General features: G+C 31.6%; 2 protein-coding genes across 5 annotated transcripts; both read right to left on the reverse strand.

Annotated features, from left to right (window-relative positions):
* Nucleotides 1-1,747: 1,747 nt before the first annotated feature.
* Nucleotides 1,748-11,488, reverse strand: LOC7477791 (uncharacterized). 3 transcript variants are annotated; one of them, XM_024609651.2, is made up of 10 exons: nucleotides 11,332-11,488; nucleotides 11,030-11,211; nucleotides 8,583-8,638; nucleotides 8,054-8,134; nucleotides 7,792-7,890; nucleotides 6,967-7,103; nucleotides 6,668-6,865; nucleotides 5,752-5,981; nucleotides 4,840-4,868; nucleotides 1,748-1,986 (listed from the first exon to the last, which is right to left on the reverse strand). In XM_024609651.2, the coding sequence occupies exons 3-8, from the start codon at nucleotides 8,623-8,625 to the stop codon at nucleotides 5,766-5,768; spliced, it is 774 nt and encodes a 257-aa protein (XP_024465419.2). In that variant the 5' UTR covers nucleotides 8,626-8,638; nucleotides 11,030-11,211; nucleotides 11,332-11,488; the 3' UTR covers nucleotides 1,748-1,986; nucleotides 4,840-4,868; nucleotides 5,752-5,765. The 3 variants fall into 3 exon arrangements, with proteins under 3 accessions (XP_024465419.2, XP_052303927.1, XP_002299400.3); XM_052447967.1 differs by having other exon boundaries at nucleotides 11,000-11,211; XM_002299364.4 differs by lacking the exons at nucleotides 11,030-11,211; nucleotides 11,332-11,488 and adding an exon at nucleotides 8,770-8,967.
* A 5,453-nt stretch (nucleotides 11,489-16,941) lies between these two features.
* Nucleotides 16,942-18,171, reverse strand: LOC7491482 (uncharacterized). Of its 2 annotated transcripts, XM_052447974.1 has the most exons (4): nucleotides 18,003-18,171; nucleotides 17,530-17,813; nucleotides 17,252-17,346; nucleotides 16,942-17,073 (listed from the first exon to the last, which is right to left on the reverse strand). In XM_052447974.1, exons 1-3 carry the CDS (start codon nucleotides 18,072-18,074, stop codon nucleotides 17,301-17,303), a joined length of 402 nt encoding a protein of 133 aa, XP_052303934.1. In that variant the 5' UTR covers nucleotides 18,075-18,171; the 3' UTR covers nucleotides 16,942-17,073; nucleotides 17,252-17,300. The 2 variants fall into 2 exon arrangements, with proteins under 2 accessions (XP_052303934.1, XP_002299401.1); XM_002299365.4 differs by having other exon boundaries at nucleotides 16,942-17,346.
* Between the last annotated feature and the right edge of the window lie 553 nt (nucleotides 18,172-18,724).

Here is an 18,724-nt window from a genome sequence, read left to right on the forward strand (position 1 = left end):
GGGACCCACTTCTTTTATCACTTTGCAGGTTGGCACCATCAGGATTATTAAAAAAAAAAGACTCAGTCCATGACTTAGTAAATGTAAGTCTTTTTTTAATGAAAAAAAAAAAAGATAGAGCCACCAAATTTAGTAAAACTTGGAGGCAAAAGTTGTTTATTATAAAAAAAATATATCTTTTAGTTTTTTCAATTTTAATATCAGGGTGAAATTATAGAATTATTATCAAAATAAAAAAATCTTGTACTTACGTACAAGGATGTCCTTGTCTTCTTATGGCTTCTCAAGTAATAATTATTTTTGTTTAGGGGTTATTTGATAATTTAAAAACTATAAATATTATTAAAAAAATATCATAAACATGGTTTTACACCGTGTACAGTGTTATCTCAGTTTTATTTTATTTGCTAAAAATTAAACTTTAAGCTTTTTCTATTTTACTTTTTATTTTTATAAAGTTATCTAATTCTGAGTCATTCAACATTCAATTTCTTTTTAAGGTAGATTTTTTATTTAAACTCTATCCTTCAATATTTAATTATTTAATAATTAAATGTTCATGCTTTTCCTTTTTCTTTTCTTTTTCTTTTTTTTATAAAATTATTTTTTATTTTTTTTATAAGTTTTTCTAAACTTCTTTTTTAATTTTAAAAAACATTTGCATCGCCTAACATTTCTGTTTACATTTAAATAAAAAAAAACAGATAGAATTGTGCTACACCACAGCAAGAGATATCTATCCAGTAAACGGTGTAGGTAACTCTTAGATAGAGTTGATTCCTTGACTAGCTTGCATTTCAATTAAATTGTATGAAAGTTGTTTTCTCGACATGACTCAATTAATTTGACAAGTCTAAAAATAAATTGTATGATTGATAAAAAATGTGGTTTGACTTTAAGAAAATCTCAAGATAACATATTTGTTTTTTCAATTTTAAGATTAAAATATATTAGATTGACCCGGGCTTCACAACTTAAATTATGCCACTGATCATGCACTCCATTGGGTTTAACAAATATATTTTTTTAAACGATTTTTTATTTAATGATATGACAATAAAAATAAATAATCGTAAAAATGAGCATCAACCAAATACTAGGATGCTTATTTGAAACTAAAATAATCTTATAAAAAGTAAATTGAAACAAATTATAAATACCAATTCAAAATAAATTAAATGTTAAAATATAAAATTGATAAAAAAAAAAGAAGTGAAAAATGATTCAACTGGTAAGAAAAAATTGGAAGATGGAATTAAAAAATAAACTATTTAACATTGATATTAAACCCGACCTAACATGTCAATTTTGAAATCTTTCGACCCGACTCCTTGTCTAACCCGAGTTTATAATTAACATGTATAGAAGTTGACAGGTGAACTAGCTAACTTGGAAGGTTCAAAAGCATGATTGACGATTAGTAAAAGCGTGGTTTGGCGTTTAGAAAAAAATCAAGTTGATATTTTTTTAAAATACTGAGACGATGATATATTAGATCAATCTAGATTTCATAGCTTAACTCGTAAAACCCATGTCCTAGATCATAGAGTTCATTAAGTTTAAAAAATTTATTTTTTAAACTATTTTTTCTTTATTGATATGATAAAAAAATAGACGCTTGTAAAAATTGAATGCTAACTAAATACCAGGATATTTGTTTAAAACTGCAATAATATCATAAAAAGTAAACAAAAATAAACTATGACAATAAATTTAAGATTAATAAAATAATAAATGATAAAATTAAAAAAAAAATTCATTCATACTTTATAAATTTCAGTTCTTTAGCAGAGTAGTAGAAATATGATAATCCTAGTACATATAAGCTAAGTGATAAAGTCTTCGCCATTTAAAGAACAAACCAAGAGTTTGACCTTTCAAACTACTCCCAACTTAAAGAACAAAGCAAATTTAACTTCCATTTTCAAAGCAAAAAATCCCAGGCGCTATTAAATGCTCTCATTAACCTCCTTTGCATTCAAATCCACTGTTAGAAATAACACTCTTATGAAGCTCACAGGATTGATGGAAATTGCATGATCTTATTTGATAAATGAGTGCTCCTTAAATACAGCTTCTTACAAAACAGAAATGAGAAAAACTAGTTACTGTAAATGTTATTTTACGTGGATCAAATCACTAGTATTATGGCTTGAGAAGAGGTCCTCTTTGACTGCCATAATCCCAGAAAAATAGCCACAATCCCAGAATGATAGGAATAGGATTTTATTTCTGCAGACTTTTTCAAACTGAACCTTCCTAATATATCCTCCCCTAAACTGAGTATGCTGTGCATTTGCTCAGTTTAGATCCTTCTTCTCTTGTACTCCCAAGAGCATTTGAAGTTTTACAAAATCCTCAAGTTTAAGCGGCTTTGTCAAAATGTCTGCTAGCTGCTCCTTAGTGCCACAGTAGATGAGCTCTACGTCTCCCTTTTTGATAAGATCTCGAATAAAATGAAATCTTACATTGATGTGCTTTGTTCTCCCATGAAATACTGGATTCTTGGACAATTTAATGGATAAACTATTGTCGCAGAACACAGTAACACATTTACAATGATCTTCTTCAATGCTATTTAGAACTTCCTTCATCCATATACTTTGGCATGCACAAGTGGTGGCTGCTACATACTCTGCTTCAGTAGTTGATAGAGTAACTATTGGTTGCTTTTTGGAGCTCCACGCTACTGCACCATCTCCCATCATGAACACATACCCAGAAGTGCTTTTCCCCCCATCCAAGTCACCCGCAAAGTCAATATCAGTATATCCTTTAAGGGTGCTGTCCGAGCTTCTTTTGTAGAAAATACCAAACTTCATTGTCCCCCTTAGGTACCTAAGTATTCTTTTTGCAGCTAGTAGATGTCCTTCCTTCGGTGCAGCCATGAACCTGCTTAGAAAACTCACTGCATACATTATATCAGGTCGCGTTGTTGTGATATACATGAGGCTGCCAATTAATTGCTTGTATTCGGTGCTGTCAATTTCTTCTCCTTTCTCTTGTGATGATAGTTTAGTTCCTGGAACCATAGGGTTATTGACTGCATTGCAGCTGCTCATTCCAAACCTTGCAAGTATTTCATTTGCATATTTTCCTTGACATAAGAAAATTCCAGCCTCTGTTTGATGTACCTCTACACCCAAAAAATACTTCATCCTCCTTAGATCAGTCATATCAAATTCTGACTACATGGAGGCTTTAAATTTTTCACATAACATCACATTATTACCAGTAAAGATTAAGTCATCCACATACAAACTTACCACCAAAAAACTTCCGCCTTCCTTCTTTATGAACAAGGTGTGTTCATAGCTGCATTTGTCGAAACCTTCACCAGCAAAGTAATCCTCTAACCGACTGTACCAAGCTCTAGGGGCTTGTTTCAATCCATATAATGCCTTCTTTAGTAAATATGCTTTGTGCTCTTCTCCCCTTCGAATGTATCCTTCGGGTTGTTCAATATAAACAACCTCATTCAGTTCTCCGTGAAGAAAAGCGCTCTTTACATCAAGCTGAAAGACTTCCCAACCTCGCAGTGCAGCTAGAGAGAGTAGCATTCTGATGGTGTCCCATCTAGCGACTGGCGAGAACACTTCGTTGTAATCTATTCCTTGTCTTTGAGCATAACCCTTCACAACCAGTCTCGCCTTGTGCTTATCGACCTCTCCTTTTTCATTCAATTTGGTTTTGAAAACCCACTTCACTCCAATCTTTTTCATTCCTTTAGGTAGTTCCACTAACTCCCATGTATTGTTTTTCTCGATAGCTTGTATCTCGGTGTCCATGACATTTTTCCATTTAATGTCTTTTACGGCATCACCGTAACTTACTGGATCATCTTCAGTAGCATAGAGCACTAGGTATTGCTCTTCCTCTTCTTCCTCTGCAAGATTTTCACCAGTTACATAATCTTGCAGGTGTCTTGGAGGTATGCTGATCCTTTTTGTCTGCTCCCTTCGAGTTTCCTGAGATTGAGCAAGGGTTGTACTTCTTGCCTCCTATGTTTGTGCTACAGCCTGCTCATTTGGTATGTCATCTTCTTCTCTGTCTGTTCCATTGAATGATTATGTGTCATCCCAAGTTAATTCCTCTTGTTCATTATCTGTCCTCCCCCAGTTTCATGTCTCCTTTTCAGCAAAGATCACGTCTCTGATGGTGATGATCTACTTGCTCTCGGGATCGTAAAGTCTATAGGCTTTAGACTCTTCACTGACTCCCAGGATCTACTTGCGCCTGTCTAAGATCTGTTCAAATGTAACTCTATCTATTGCTTGATATAGATAGTGTTGCACTTGATGATCTTTCATCTTGGCATCATCATGTTATGTCTGCTGCGTATTAGTAAGCGCAGTTCCAATGATTGGCTCCTGAACACCAATCTCCACAAGACTCCACAGCCCTTTTGCTCTCAGCAAGTTTTCCATCAATTCACTCCAATGATCATAATGTTGACCATCAAAATGAGGAATCTTCGTTAAACTCTTATCCTCAATCATTTTCTTTCTTCTTGTTATCAAGCTGCACTTTTGTTGTGTTTGAATCTATAGAGGCTCTGATACCACTGTTAGAAATAACACTCTTATGAAGCTCACAAGATTGATGGAAATTGCATGATCTTATTTGATAGACGAGTGCTGCTTAAATACAGCTTCTTACAAAACAGAAATGAGAAAAACTAGCTACTGCAGATGTTATTTTACGTGGATCAAATCACTAGTATTATAGCTTGAGAAGGTCCTCTTTGACTGCCATAATCCCAGAAAAATAGCCACAATCCCAGAATGATAGGAATAGGATTTTATTTCTGCAGACTTCTTCAAACTGAACCTTCCTAATACCACCGCACCACGTCTGCAACCACCAGCCTGCATTTATCAAATGAGAGCTTGTTCATTCCCATTAAGAAATTCACAAAATAGGAAAAAAAAACATAACTTTATTAGTTGCAACACTGGATATAATGAGAAAAATATATATAACCAGAGAACAACCTTTTTATTTTATTTTATTGATGTTATACATGGAATGGGTTATCATACCTTTAATCCCATCCCTGGACATATATAAGCCCATGTCTGTCCACAGGGGATCTTGTATGGGTCAATTTATTGCTTCAAATTAACTTAATATAGTTATTTGAAGACACAACGATCATAATTCACATTTATAAAGCAACGAAATAGGCTATACTATATAGGCATATATTAAATACAAGTGATTGTTACTTTATAATCGTTTTAAACTAATTTTTTTATGAAATAAATAGTATATTTCTCTTTAAAAAAAAACAAATTACCTTTTTTTCTTAAATTATAATTCGCAATTATAATAATTGCAGTGCAATTAATTAAACTATAAAATTAATGATAAGTTAATTAAATCTTTATGAAACAATAAGTAAATGTGAAGATAAAAAAATGTTTTGTTCCAGAAGAAATTCTTAGTGGACAAGATTTAATACAAAAATCACGTTGAAATAATAATTAAACCTATTGAAAAAGGAAAATGATTTATAAATCATATTAAATTTCATACAAATAGATGCGTCAACATATAAATACTTAAATATGAATTGTATAAATTTTAAGTGATTAACATCCTTAAAAAAAAAGTAATTATAACATGTGTTTGTATAAAAGTTTTATATGAAAAATTTGTTTGTATAACATTACTCAACAAAAATAACATTCAGGGATGATTATTATTATTATTATTATTATTATTCAGCAACATCAAATTAATGGGTACCTTATCATTCTCATTTATGGTTCATCATCTGTGTCCTTTTTCATCTTTGCGCACAGAGCATCGATTACTAGCTGGCGTGCGCTATTTTCACCCTCTAGTTGTGCGATTCTTGCCTGAAGCTTGATTGTATCTAAGCTGTCAGGATTCTTCATTTGTTTAGCCAGCAAATTGATCTTACATTTGAGCCGTTCATTTTCACGTTGGATCTCCATATTATATTTCGACTCAGCCTGCATGGAAGCAAAAGAGAAAGAGGGGCAATAAATAAATAAATAAAATAATACAAATAATCAATATTCAAACTATACTTCTACTAATACTGAGAGATTTTCTTATTATTAGTATATTACTATAAAAGAGGCATTCGAATGTGAAACCTCTTGAGAAAAATGAAAGATATTGATGTATAGGTCATTTCCATTGAATTCTTCTAAGAGTAAGCAATGATAATGCAAAATTATTGTATATTGCTAATGGTGCACGAGTTTTGCACCCATCAAAAGCAATTCATAGAGATTGCCAGATCATATGTATTTTCTGTACAAGCCACTTATTGCTATGAGATTAATTTTAGTGAATTGGCGTCAGCTAATTAATAAATTCAATGTGACAGCGGAATCTAGAAAAGCTTAACACCTAAAACAAAATCTCATAAAAAAACTACCATGTGATGATAACCTAGAATGAAAACCCAAATGAAATAGGATAATAAAAGTAAACAAGTAGTAAGAGTGATGCTGAATGACTTTAAGAGGTATTTTTGTTTTGCTGTTAAGATTTTCAGAAATAATTAGTGTCACATTTTTGTGCTTTTAAAGAAACCAGAAATGTAGATTGTTTTCAACAAGAACTTTAGTATTTTGATTGAGATTGGTTCATGCGTAAGCAGTGCTTTCATGAAAGATAGAAAGCTCACCAGTGCCCTGGAAATCTCCGTTACAGTAGTAGATAGTCCGTCGTGCTTGCCCTTCAATTGGTGAACATCTCTTTTGCCTTGTTTCAAAGCCTTTTCCATCCGATCTCCCTCCTTCTTCAAGTTGGCATTTTCTTTCTCCAGATGGTCGTTTCTTTCCATCAGCACATCCACCTTTCTCTTGAGGTCTTTCGTCTCTTGCTGGAAAATAAATGATACAAGAGAATAAACAAATTAGAAGAGACAACAAAAGAAACTCATAGGAATACAGAGTTACAGACAGAAAATTGGTATAACGTCACCTTCTTTTTTTCACGATAATTCTTGTCACTACGTTGTCTAGCCAACTTTTTAGGATCCTTTGAAGACCGAGAACTTCCAGCTGGTTGTTCTAGGGCTGCTTGATGATTCACGGACATGTTGTTCATATTCACCATCCCTGCGGTTTCCAACATGATCATGTTTCTTTAAGTTTCAAAAATCTAGAAGAAAGAAAAAAACATGAAAAAAAAAACCATGGAGATTAGAATTTGCTGAAGAAATGTATAGTAATAAATTCTTGCAAGACCACATCCTATTTTCCAGTCAGCCTGCGATATGATGGATCTATTGCATACATGTGTGTGTGTGTGTATTAACGAATTTGTTCCAATTTAATTAGAGTTTAATTATGATAAAAGTGACATTCAAACATGAAAGCTGACATTTAGTATCACTAAACAACAAGCCCATAGGTAAATGGTGATCTAAATTTCTCTTCTTTTTTTCGACAATCATATCAAACCAAGTTCTTCATCAATTAAGACAAATTATTTTCTATAGATGATTTTAAATACACTCCCTACATGACTTAGACACTTGTAATGTTCAAAATCCATAGCTTCTATTGGAGCCGACTTGTCTTGGTGCTTTAATTCATGGTGCAGTGCATGACAATTAGTACCAGTTGGGACAACATGGGACTTCGGTCTGGCTGTGTTTCAAATTTGTGAGAAACAAAACCCACAGTTAAAAGCAACAGTTATATATGAGTTTGTAGAGGAACATAAAAATAAAATAAAAACTAGATAAACCTCCAGGTCATAAGCAGTACGTATTTCAGATATCAAACATGTGAAGATCCTTACATTGGTTCGGTATTTCTGTCTGCTGTTGGTGTCGGTGATCTGCCAATCCGTATTTCAGTTCATGGCTACCAGTCCCAATACCATACATGTTTTCTCCAACTACGTACAAAGTTTGATGAACAAATTCAATTAATGCGCATGCTTTCAGACTTTTTTTAAAGTAACATATATATATATATATATATATATATATATATATATATATATATAAAACAGTAGTTCAAGTCGTTAGCTTATGATTGTAATGCATTAACATTCATACTTCCTGGCACAGCCACCTGGCTACCAAACAGCGGATTCATCGATGGGTTCTCCTCATGGACGGTGCCAGTGGAGGGTGTTACTGCAAAAAAAGAAGAAGTTAATATTCTTAGAAAAGCGAGTACATATTAGATTAGATTAGATTAGATTATCAGAGATTGGAAGGTCAAAATCATACAAGCCACCTTTAGGGGGGGTGCGGGGAAGAAATCCTTAAACCCTAAATTAATCTCACTTGATTTAACTCCAGCCAATATAATTTAATAGGTTTTCTGTTTCTTAGAACAAAAAAGCAGGGATTAATTGTGGTTTTTTCTCTTTTGAGTTCTCTCTCACTTCTCTGAAACATGAAATGAAAAGAACTAAATGAAAAAGAAAACGAAAAAAGATCTATAATATATACGATGAGAAAATGAACAAAGTGGGTTTACTTAAGATAAAGGATCCCGGCCAGATTCTTCAAAATATGGCATATAAGGAAGGTATATATTCTCCCACATATAATAGAAGATCCAATCAACTGAACTTACTCTCAGCATCAGAGAAATCAAAGCAGTACATATCAGAATCCATTCTTCACTATGATCTGCAGAATAGTGGAAACAAGACTGATGAGACTCCAAAATTTGATTTTACATTCATAAAACGAAAAGAAAATTTTCTTTTTTTGGTTGATCAGAACCAAATGTACATGCAGAAATTAAGGTAAGAGAATACCGGAATAGTAAAGCGGCTTAACGATGATCGTAAAGCTGACTAACCCAACTTAAGAGCTTCGAGAGAATGCAAAACTAATCCCATTGTCATAAAAGGTTAAATTTATACAAAGAACAAGTGTGAGAAAATTTGTCAATCGTCCGAAAGCAATCCGAAAGCAAGCGAAATCGCCCGTAAGCAAGCGAAATCGCGCTGCTATAAAGTTTCTTTCCAGAAAAATGGAATAGAATAATATTATTTTAATCGAAGCAAATGTTTTCATAATATGTGGTTGAATATGATTGATTGTTTCTGATTTGAAAGAAACGATGTACAAGAAAATAAATCCAAGTGGCGTTCTCCCATTCATGACCAGATTTTTATGGTGGGCTATCCTATCGTGTTTTATTTTGAGCCGTCGAAATAATGTGCTTTTTTAGTTCGCGGGGTCAATCTTCTATGCTTACGTCACAGAGCTAATATTTTAAGATAATATTTTTTTATTTTTTAAAATTTATTTTTAATATAGTATATTAAAATAATATAAAGATATCAAAAAAATTAATTTAAAATAAAGAAATAATAATAATTTTTTTAAAACGCAAAACAAATATCCTCTTGGCATGGACAACAATATCGAGGGTCACAAAAACTGATTTTAAGAAATAAATGCTCAAGAAAATGAGTGGAATATTAACTTGAGGTCTAACCGTCGACTAAGCAATGCTTCAATCGTTAAAGAGCTAAATAAAGAAATTTCAACTATAAATGTCCACGTAAAGACAACTTTTCTTAAAAATATATATTTTCTTTGTGTACGTACTTTTGCTTGTCAATAATGATAGGATTTGCATGGAATTCAATATGCTCCAAATAATCCAATCATCAAACTTCTTTATATATAAATTAAAGCAATATCCTTGGGAATAATCCTGAAATGGTTCCCAGTTAGCAAACGTTTTGGTGCTTGCAGTCTTGTGGGGTTATTGTTCTTGAATATCCCATCCGCTTTAGCAGTTATTAACACTTTTTTTTTTCTTTTTTGCATTTATGAACCATGCCTATATTCTGTGTATGTGGGTTTATGAGAGGGGGGAAAAAAACAAAGGAACTGAAATTCGAGTCCAGAGGACATAGGGAATCATTGTCTGCCGGCAAAACCTTTAACTGCTTAAGGTCTAAGTTTGATGGGTAAAAAATCGGCCTAAATCATCATTTCACCCACACCCGCATGATTGTTAGAATTTCTCCATTTTATATTTGTGTGAATAACTTCTCAATTTGGTATAAATATTATTTGATTTTGTCAAAATATTCTAATAAGTAACAAATGTTTAATTAAGTATGAATAGTGTCTGACATGAAAATAAGAATGCATTAAAATTAAATGTTTAAATTAGTGGATCTTACAAGTAGCCGATGATTATGAGATAGTATTTACTAATTAATAGATAGTAATTTCACATGTATAATTAATTTCAATCCATTTTTATTTTTTATATCCGATATCATTGACTGTGAAATGAGATAGTATTACTCATTAGATGATTTTATCAAAAATCGATTAACACATTAAAATTGAAAAATTATTGATATATAGGTGAAAAGGAGAGAGTTGACAAAACCTAGATGAAATGATGGGTTATACCAATAAATTTCGCAGCTCATACTAAATTAAAGTTGGAGAAAAAAACTTAAAATAAATGAAAGAAATCAAAATCATCTACAAAAGAGGTTGTGCTTAAGGTTGGTTGTCGGATCCGTTCTAGGGCACGATCTTGGTAGGTGGTAATTAATCGTTGTCTGGCTTTCTTGCGCACTCAAAAAAAAAATATGATATTTCAAGATAAAAATCCAGATTGAAATAATGTTCTTCATTTTATTTTTCAGGGATTGACTTTTTTGTTAAGATTTACAAACAAGAATTTATTTATTTTTTGTACAAACCTATATCTATATAGAGATCCGAAGACATTTTACTCTTACAATGAAGAAACTAGATTTTTATGAGTTTTATTTTTCAGATTTTTAATTTAGCATCGAGCCTCTCTCTCTCTCTCTCTCTCTCTCTCTCTATGTACACAAACATAACTCCTTCTTCTTCTTTTTCATATTTAACCAAGTATTTTTGACACCGGGTCTTGATTATTATTATTGTTATTATATATATAAAAGGAAGGAGGAGGAGGAGGAGGAGGAGGAGAGAGTGGTGTGATGGGACTCTAATCTTTGATTTAGAAGATTACACTACCTGTATGTGCATATTCGATTAGAGTTGTACCTCTCACTTTCACTGTATATCATCGGAGTAAGAGCTCGTTTTGAGCTATCTATCTTGTTTCCATTTTCTAAAATCACAAACTCGCGTCCATATGTTGTTTCTTCTCTTAGCTTGCACCTTGTCATACAAAATGACATTTTCGCCTTCCCCTGCCAAGAGTTGCATCCTTTGTTTCCAAGAACCTATGTTGGGAACAATAACGACCGACGGAGAATAGCTTAGAAAACAGGGTGTATATATATATATTTCTCCTCCATTATTTTCCAGAGAAATCAAAGAGCTGCAGGAATATTACAACTTACAGATATCATCGATAGAACGCTTTCGGAATGAGCTCCTATCCGGCCGGCCTCTTGATTATCATCAGCATTCTAGTTTACATATGTTGTATAAACACTCAACAATAAGAAATATAGCAAGACATCAAGGCATATTCCTGATATATCATATATAGGTATTCTGATTAAAGAATTATTGACGAAGACTTCATATAATAACTAAATTGACGAAGACTTCGTAAGTAAATGAACTTCATATAATAATTAAATTGACGAAGACTTCGTAAGTAAATGATACAAACAGCAAGATACATAAAAAAAATTAATTGACGAAGACTCTGTCTGGCATGAGGAAATGATTGGCGAAGACTTGCATTAAAAAACTACATTTCTCGGCGGGTCCGCCACAAGTGACTAAAATAAGTACCAAGGCCGATTTTCCTAGAGTTAGCAGGGTCAGGAAAGGCCGAAGCCAAGAATAATAATAACACTGTAACAAAAAAAAAAAAATATGAGGAATCATAAGGCAATTCTCATATGTTATTCAACCACTGATCAGACAGCAGTGAGGTATCTATATATCACAATAATCATCTATGAATACTATATTTATTTAAAAGGGAATAATACATAAATATCTCTGATAATCTCCTCAACGTAGATAAACCTAAGAAAGGCAAAATCCAAGGACAAGGAAGAGCAACAAATTACGAGTTCTCCGTTAAACATGCATCATCTCCATCCTGCATGCATGCATGTAGAATCAGCAGCACAGAAATGAATTAGCAAATATGAAGCAAGACCTACTCCCTCCCACCCAGGAATAATTGAAGAGAGTTTATCTCCAGTCACCAACATTGGCATAAAAAAAGTAAGAATGTAGCTCCAAGTACTTCTAGTCTACTGTAAAGAAGGTCACCTTCTCTTATAAAAAAGGTACAATATACATTTTTGGTCCGGGATAAGGAGAAGACAGGCATCTACGAGCAAACACACAATTAACGTAATTGTATTTTGATCTCTAAAGTTTATAGCTATGCATCCAATCAAAACTAAAACTCTCTTCCTGTCACTTTTGTTTTTCATTTTTTAATGTATTTTAAAAAAATTGATTTACCAAGAAATATATACAATAAACAAACTGACACGGACAAAAACAACTTAGAAAGACCACAAGCACAAGAATACATAATTATTCTAAAAAATAGATTACAAAAAATCCTATAAATAAGATGAATTTCAAGCATTGAACAAGAAGAAATCAAGGTTCAAAGTTGGCAAAAAAACTAGCCTCTACCCCTTTTTTTTCACCAACCAACCTTTCCTCTCTTCCTCCACTGTTGTTGCATTCACTTCACCCATGTCGTGACTGACACCCTTGCAACCACATTTTCTTGCTAGCGATAGGAACCACCACCATTAATCTCTTCTTTTTCCTCTCCACCGCAGATTTTTTCTCCTCAAGCAACTAACACCAGCCGCCAACTCCTTCACCAACGCCGCCACCAACCTCACGTCACCCTCCCGACATGACCAGCCAGCTGCTTCCCCTGCATCAGGTAACTTCTCTTCTCCTCCCTGCCATAATGCCAGCCATTGCATGCAGAAAGCAAGATAATTAACATGGTCACTAGGTTAGGCCAATGACCATGTGGGCCTGGGCTGGATCCATTTCAGCCTAGCTCAGATGGCTAAGCCGGGTCCAACTCAAATGTAATAAAAAAAAAAGAAAAAAAGGATGTTGGGCCGACAATCAACCCAGCCCGATTGAGTTGGACTGAACCTGTTTCAACCCAGCCCGGATGGCTAGGCCGGGTCCAGCCCAATAATAATAATAATAAAAAATATTAAAAATTTAAAAAAATGAATTTTTCAAATGGTATTTTAAAAAAATTTATGGGTCCTTCATATATTTTTTCAATAATTTTGCATATAATCGAGCTGTAGACTTATAATGTAAGATAAGGATCCCGTAATAAAAAATATTCAGTTTTCTCTTAAACTTAAAAACAAAATCCAAAAAAAATTTAAATTTCCTCATTTTAAAAAACACAAAAAATATGTTTTGTTTTCATGCATACGACCAAATCCTAAAAGTTTTTCATCCATATTTTCAAAAAAAGGATAAAATCTCATTTTTATTATGTTTTGAAAATGCAAAATAGATATTGTAATCAATTTATGATTATCCTTTAGGGTTTTGCCAAAATACAAAAAATCCCTTATAGCCATTATTTTTTTATTCAAAACGTTAGGAATTAATTATATTTAGGAAATACATGCGATGCTAAAATTTAGATTTTAGAATATTTAAGATTTAACCCAATAAGGTAGAAACTTCTTCATGAACGGAGATCTGCCTTGAACCTTAGACGAGACCAACGGATAAAAACACGGCCTAAAAAACAATCAAACAACAATGCAGCTTACCTTAGGTAAGGTGCACTAGGGATGATGTGTTTTCCCCTTACTCAACTAGTCTCTTACCTAGACTCTCGCAGACCATAGGTTTCCTATTAACCATAATACTAGGTGACGACTTCTTAACTTTATAATCATAACTTTATGATGATATCCAAAACTCCTTTTTCAACACACATCTCAGGAGGCAGACTCGTTGTTCGACTCTACACACACTGCGATAACCATTATAATCTTGGAATGGCTAATCAAGTCTATGTCTATAATACTTCTTTAAAAGATACCGGTATCATTATAACAGATATTATTAGCCCGAACAAACAAATCCAATCATACTTTATTTTTCTTTGTTTATTCCAATTCTAAGTATAAGATTAGAATACTTACTTGTCTGGCACGATCCTGATCCTCCAATGCCAAGGTTTGGTCGCAACAATATCTCATGTCAACAACATGATTATCACATTACCATTATTTATATCAATTTTTGGATCCATACCTTATCCAAAAGTAACACATTTTCAATTACTTCTACATATACAATATTTCACATGTATAGTCCATACACATAGTCAAACCAATACAATTTATTTCTAAGAATATATTTCCATGTTAAGCACATACACAGTTTTATCATTTTGTTCTCTATAAGAACCAATTTATCGAACTTCACTTAGGAACCCAAGAGTTTTCCCTCAATTCACACACATCTAACCCATTATAATTATTCACCATTCACATAATTTAACACAATAATACATAGGATTAAAAACAAACCCCATCATTTCTTCTAATGGCCACGAGGCTAAAATATATCGTTAAATGAACTATAGGTTCCTTGTTGATCTTTCTTCAATTTTTTTTTGTTTGAATTCATCATAATTAGGTATTAACATAACCTTCAACATCACACATACAAGACAATTTGAAGAAATTATCCCCCTTTGTTGACCCCTTAGCCAAAACTTAGCATGAAAAAGAGGGTGATATTTTTCCTTGATTGTCTTAATTCTATACTTGTCTCATAATTTAAATGTTTTCTTTAACATGATTCTAGGATCAAATTAACAATTCAAGCAACCAATCTCATAAACCCTCATTTCCTTCATACACATTTCATGCCTTATAACTCAAAAAAATCAATAAAATGTTTTAATTGATCCAAAAGCAAAAGTTGTTACCTATGTGAAGTAATCAGGAAGAAAACAGAAGAGAAAAAGTTTGATTTATTCTCCTCCTTTTCTTCTCCCTCAAACCCTTCAATTCATCTCCTTCTCCTAAGCTTTAAATTCCCTCAAATCATATAAATAACCTTTCTAGATCACCCAAACACTCCTTTTAATCCTTTAATCTAATTGTTTCCATGTGATTTTTGAAAGGATTTTTGAAGAAATTAATAAAAATCTCTTTTCCTTTTTAGTAATATAGTCAGCGGCACTTGGCTTTCTTAAGAAGCTATGTGAGCTATTTATTTTAATTTCAAAGTCCCTGTAATCACTACAATGTCAGTACAATTTAATATTTAATATTAAATAGATCAAACAAGAACCCTATTCAAAACTTTATTATTTAATATTTATTTTTTATATAGTCTATCTCTTTAAAAGATTTATAACTTCTTAAATAAACCTAAAAACTTGCCTAATTGGACAAGGAAACCCAAAAATAAAGCTAAAGTATTAAAAATTCTAAACAAGCTAAGGAAAAAAAAAGTTTTAAACTAAATATTAAAAAAAAATCATAAATTAACCAATAACGTCTAAACATTCAGAAAGCATTCTCCATCTTCAATTGCATTGAAATTTTAACCTTATATGAAATAGAGTTTTTAAAATCTTCTACATAAATTTTAATTTTGATTCGGATCATAATTTATGATGAATAATATAAAGCTTGCATAACAAAAAAAATCTCATGCATTACAAACATTAAATTTTATTTAGTTAATTATAATCAATAAATGTTAGAATAAGAATATTTTCGATGGGAAAAGTTCATAATGAACATTTAATTTATTGAAATAAAATTGTAGAGTATATTACACATCTTTCTTAGAAATACAGCACCACCCTTATTATTAAAAAAAAAAAAAAAAACCTTTGATGAGAATTTTTTTATTTTATTTTATACATGCTGGGTAAGCCCAACCATCTTTATCTTTATAGTTTATAGTAATAAATGCACCCTTACTAATTCGTATAACTCCATCCAGTATTTATACTCTTCGATGAGAAACCGATTTTTTTTTATAGAAAAATATATTATCGATGAGAAACCGATTTTTTTATATAGAAAAATATATTATTTGATATTGAACAATTATACATGACTTTGTAATCGTTTGTTTTTATAATAAAAACCATATTTTATAAAATTTTAATTTTTTTACTTAAAATTAACTTTTTTTTCTTTTTTTTTTGAATTATTTTGATACATTAATATTAAAAATAAATTTTAAAAAATAAAAAAAATTATTTTAATATATTTTTAAATAAAAAATATTTTTAAAAAACTATTACTACATACTTTTATTAATTTTTTATAATTTAAAAGTTGAGTATAGATTTCATATAAAAAAACTTAAATTCTATATGCATAGATGATCCATTATCAAGTTTTTATAAATTATTTTGGTTTTTTTTATTTGCTCAATAGTTTTTCTAATAATTTTTCATTTACTATCCATCTTTTATGGCTTAATAAATGTTTGAGCAACATAATCAATATTTGCTAGACTATTGGGTTTATTTGAAGCTCTCCAGTAGCATCTTAAAAAGCAGAGTTGCAGCTTTTCATTCTCATTATATTTAATTAAAAATTTTACTTGTGTAAATATATTAAAGTTAATATAAAATTATTTTTAAAATTAATAAGAATATTTTGGACATGTGGAATCAATTACCTCATCTCATACTTGGAATCAATTACCTCCCAATTGACATTAAAATGTGTTTGGATAATTTATTTAAAGTTTATTTAAAAATGTTATAGTAATTATTTTTAAAATATTTTTAATTGTAAAATATATTAAAATAATATTTTTTTATTTTTCAAAATTTATTATTTTTCAAAATATTTTTTATTTTACAACATATTAAAATAATATTTTTTTAATTTTTAAAAAGTTTTTTTTAATATAAACCCATGAAAAAAATAATATAAAAACATTAAAAATATAAAATTAATTTAATTTTTTTAAAAAACACTAAACAATATCAAAAACACCATTAATATATAAATTACATAAGAAAAGACCCATCGTCTTGTGCTCAAGTACCCTTAGAAAAAACTTGCAGTCATCATCCATTACAAATATATTAAAACTACGGTACGTTACATGAATATACTACAGAGTACGCTTGAGGTTCGTGCTCCAGCGTTGTGTAGTTGTCTCCTTTTGCCGTTCCAAGTTCGATTCTCTGTGTACGCTTGTCACCCTGCGATATCTTACCTGTTTATTGGGCTTACAAACTAGGCTTGCAAGGTCATAGTGCACCCAAACTGCCACGCTAAAAAAAAAAAAACTACAGAGTACACGCATCATTAAGATGGATTGTTGAGCATTGTTCTTCCTAGAGACCCTGGGTTTTGCTGATGTTCTGCTTTGCCATTAGATCCCTGAAACATAATATAAAACAAAGGATAACGTTAATTAATCATAGCATACGCTTCAAATTCCATTAACACGCAGATAACTGCAGCTCAAGTCTTCATCTTCTATAATTTTATTCAAGTTTATCGTGATGACCGGCAATAAAATTAAATTGAAGCTACAGAGATATTGTTGATAGGATCACAAACCGTAAGGTTTGGGTGAGTAAATCATCCTTCGCAAAATCATTCTCTGCTCTTGCCTTTACGATCTGAAACATGAGATCAAGCCTGAGTTGATTTGCAGCACTCTGCTTGGAGATTTGACTAGTTTCCTCTTTAAGTTTGGCAGCCTCTTTACTTATTTCCTGGAATTTTTCCCTTACTTCCATTTGACCCTCCCTTATGCGTTTTTGACCCTCGCTAATCTCAACCATGTCAGCCCTTATCTTTTTGATGCTCCTACTTAATTTTTGGTCACTTTTTTTCCGTTTCTGTTTGCATTATTAATAAATTACATGCGTTAGAATTTCAAACAGTACAAAAGGGTGGAAAGAAAAAAGAGTCACCAGCTGATAATTTAGTATATAAACAGAAGGAAGCCAAGAAAAACAATTAACAACGATAGAAGGAATGACAATGCAACGGCATTTCTAGCTAGTATTGTGAGCATGTATATATACCAGACTCCTCCTTTGAAGAGCTCCGAGAGAGGACCTCTGCGCAACTTGTTTTGTACCCATGTTGCTCCTCATCTTAGGCGCAAGTAAGATGATGACCTTATTTTTTTTATTTTGTTTTGGGTCTGTATCATGTAAGCTGGTTTTTCCTTCTTCCAGCAAGAGGTGGATTTATAGAAAAGGCATCATCCGCCTCTTATCCGAGGAGGAACGTGACAATGACGTTTTTCCTCTGGGCCCACTCAACCACGATGCTAGAAATAAAATAAAAAAGAAGCCCAACTACATGCTGATATTTGATATTGTTTTACATCGCTCGATACATCGCGCGATAATCGTGCAGAAAGTTGTTCGATGCTCAGCCGATCGCGCGATTGCGCTCCCTTATGTGCTGATGACTTTTCTGACAAATTATATATATTTTTATCACCGCTAGTTATTATCTTCTAATTATATTACATATTTATAAATTAATTACTTATTTAATTACCTATATCAAATTTGTAATTAATATCAAAAACAAGTTCTTAATATACATGTCATTCATTCAATATATCTTTATATAAATTAAAATAAAAAATATATTTATATAAATTAACACGTTTTAGTTTTGATCAAGTTTTGTTGATATTAAAAATCAATTATTTATTCTTAAAATTTTATTATTAACGTAAGCAATATCTCTTATATATTAACATAAAAGATAAGATTTATACCAGCGGATT

Source organism: Populus trichocarpa, chromosome 1, assembly GCF_000002775.5.
Source record: "Populus trichocarpa isolate Nisqually-1 chromosome 1, P.trichocarpa_v4.1, whole genome shotgun sequence".
In the NCBI taxonomy this organism is placed as follows: Eukaryota; Viridiplantae; Streptophyta; class Magnoliopsida; order Malpighiales; family Salicaceae; genus Populus; species Populus trichocarpa.

Coding starts and splice junctions, on each gene's coding strand:
- LOC7477791 (XM_024609651.2), bottom strand. CDS start 8,625: ATGGATTCTGATATGTACTGCTTTGATTTCTCTGATGCTGAGA. Junction 7,891..8,053: donor CCAGGTGGCTGTGCCAGGAA/GTATGAATGTTA, acceptor CTTTGTACGTAG/TTGGAGAAAACATGTATGGT. Junction 7,104..7,791: donor GACAGAAATACCGAACCAAT/GTAAGGATCTTC, acceptor TGGAAACCGCAG/GGATGGTGAATATGAACAAC.
- LOC7491482 (XM_052447974.1), bottom strand. CDS start 18,074: ATGAGGAGCAACATGGGTACAAAACAAGTTGCGCAGAGGTCCTCTCTC. Junction 17,814..18,002: donor CTCTTCAAAGGAGGAGTCTG/GTATATATACAT, acceptor TAATGCAAACAG/AAACGGAAAAAAAGTGACCA. Junction 17,347..17,529: donor TTACTCACCCAAACCTTACG/GTTTGTGATCCT, acceptor ATTATGTTTCAG/GGATCTAATGGCAAAGCAGA.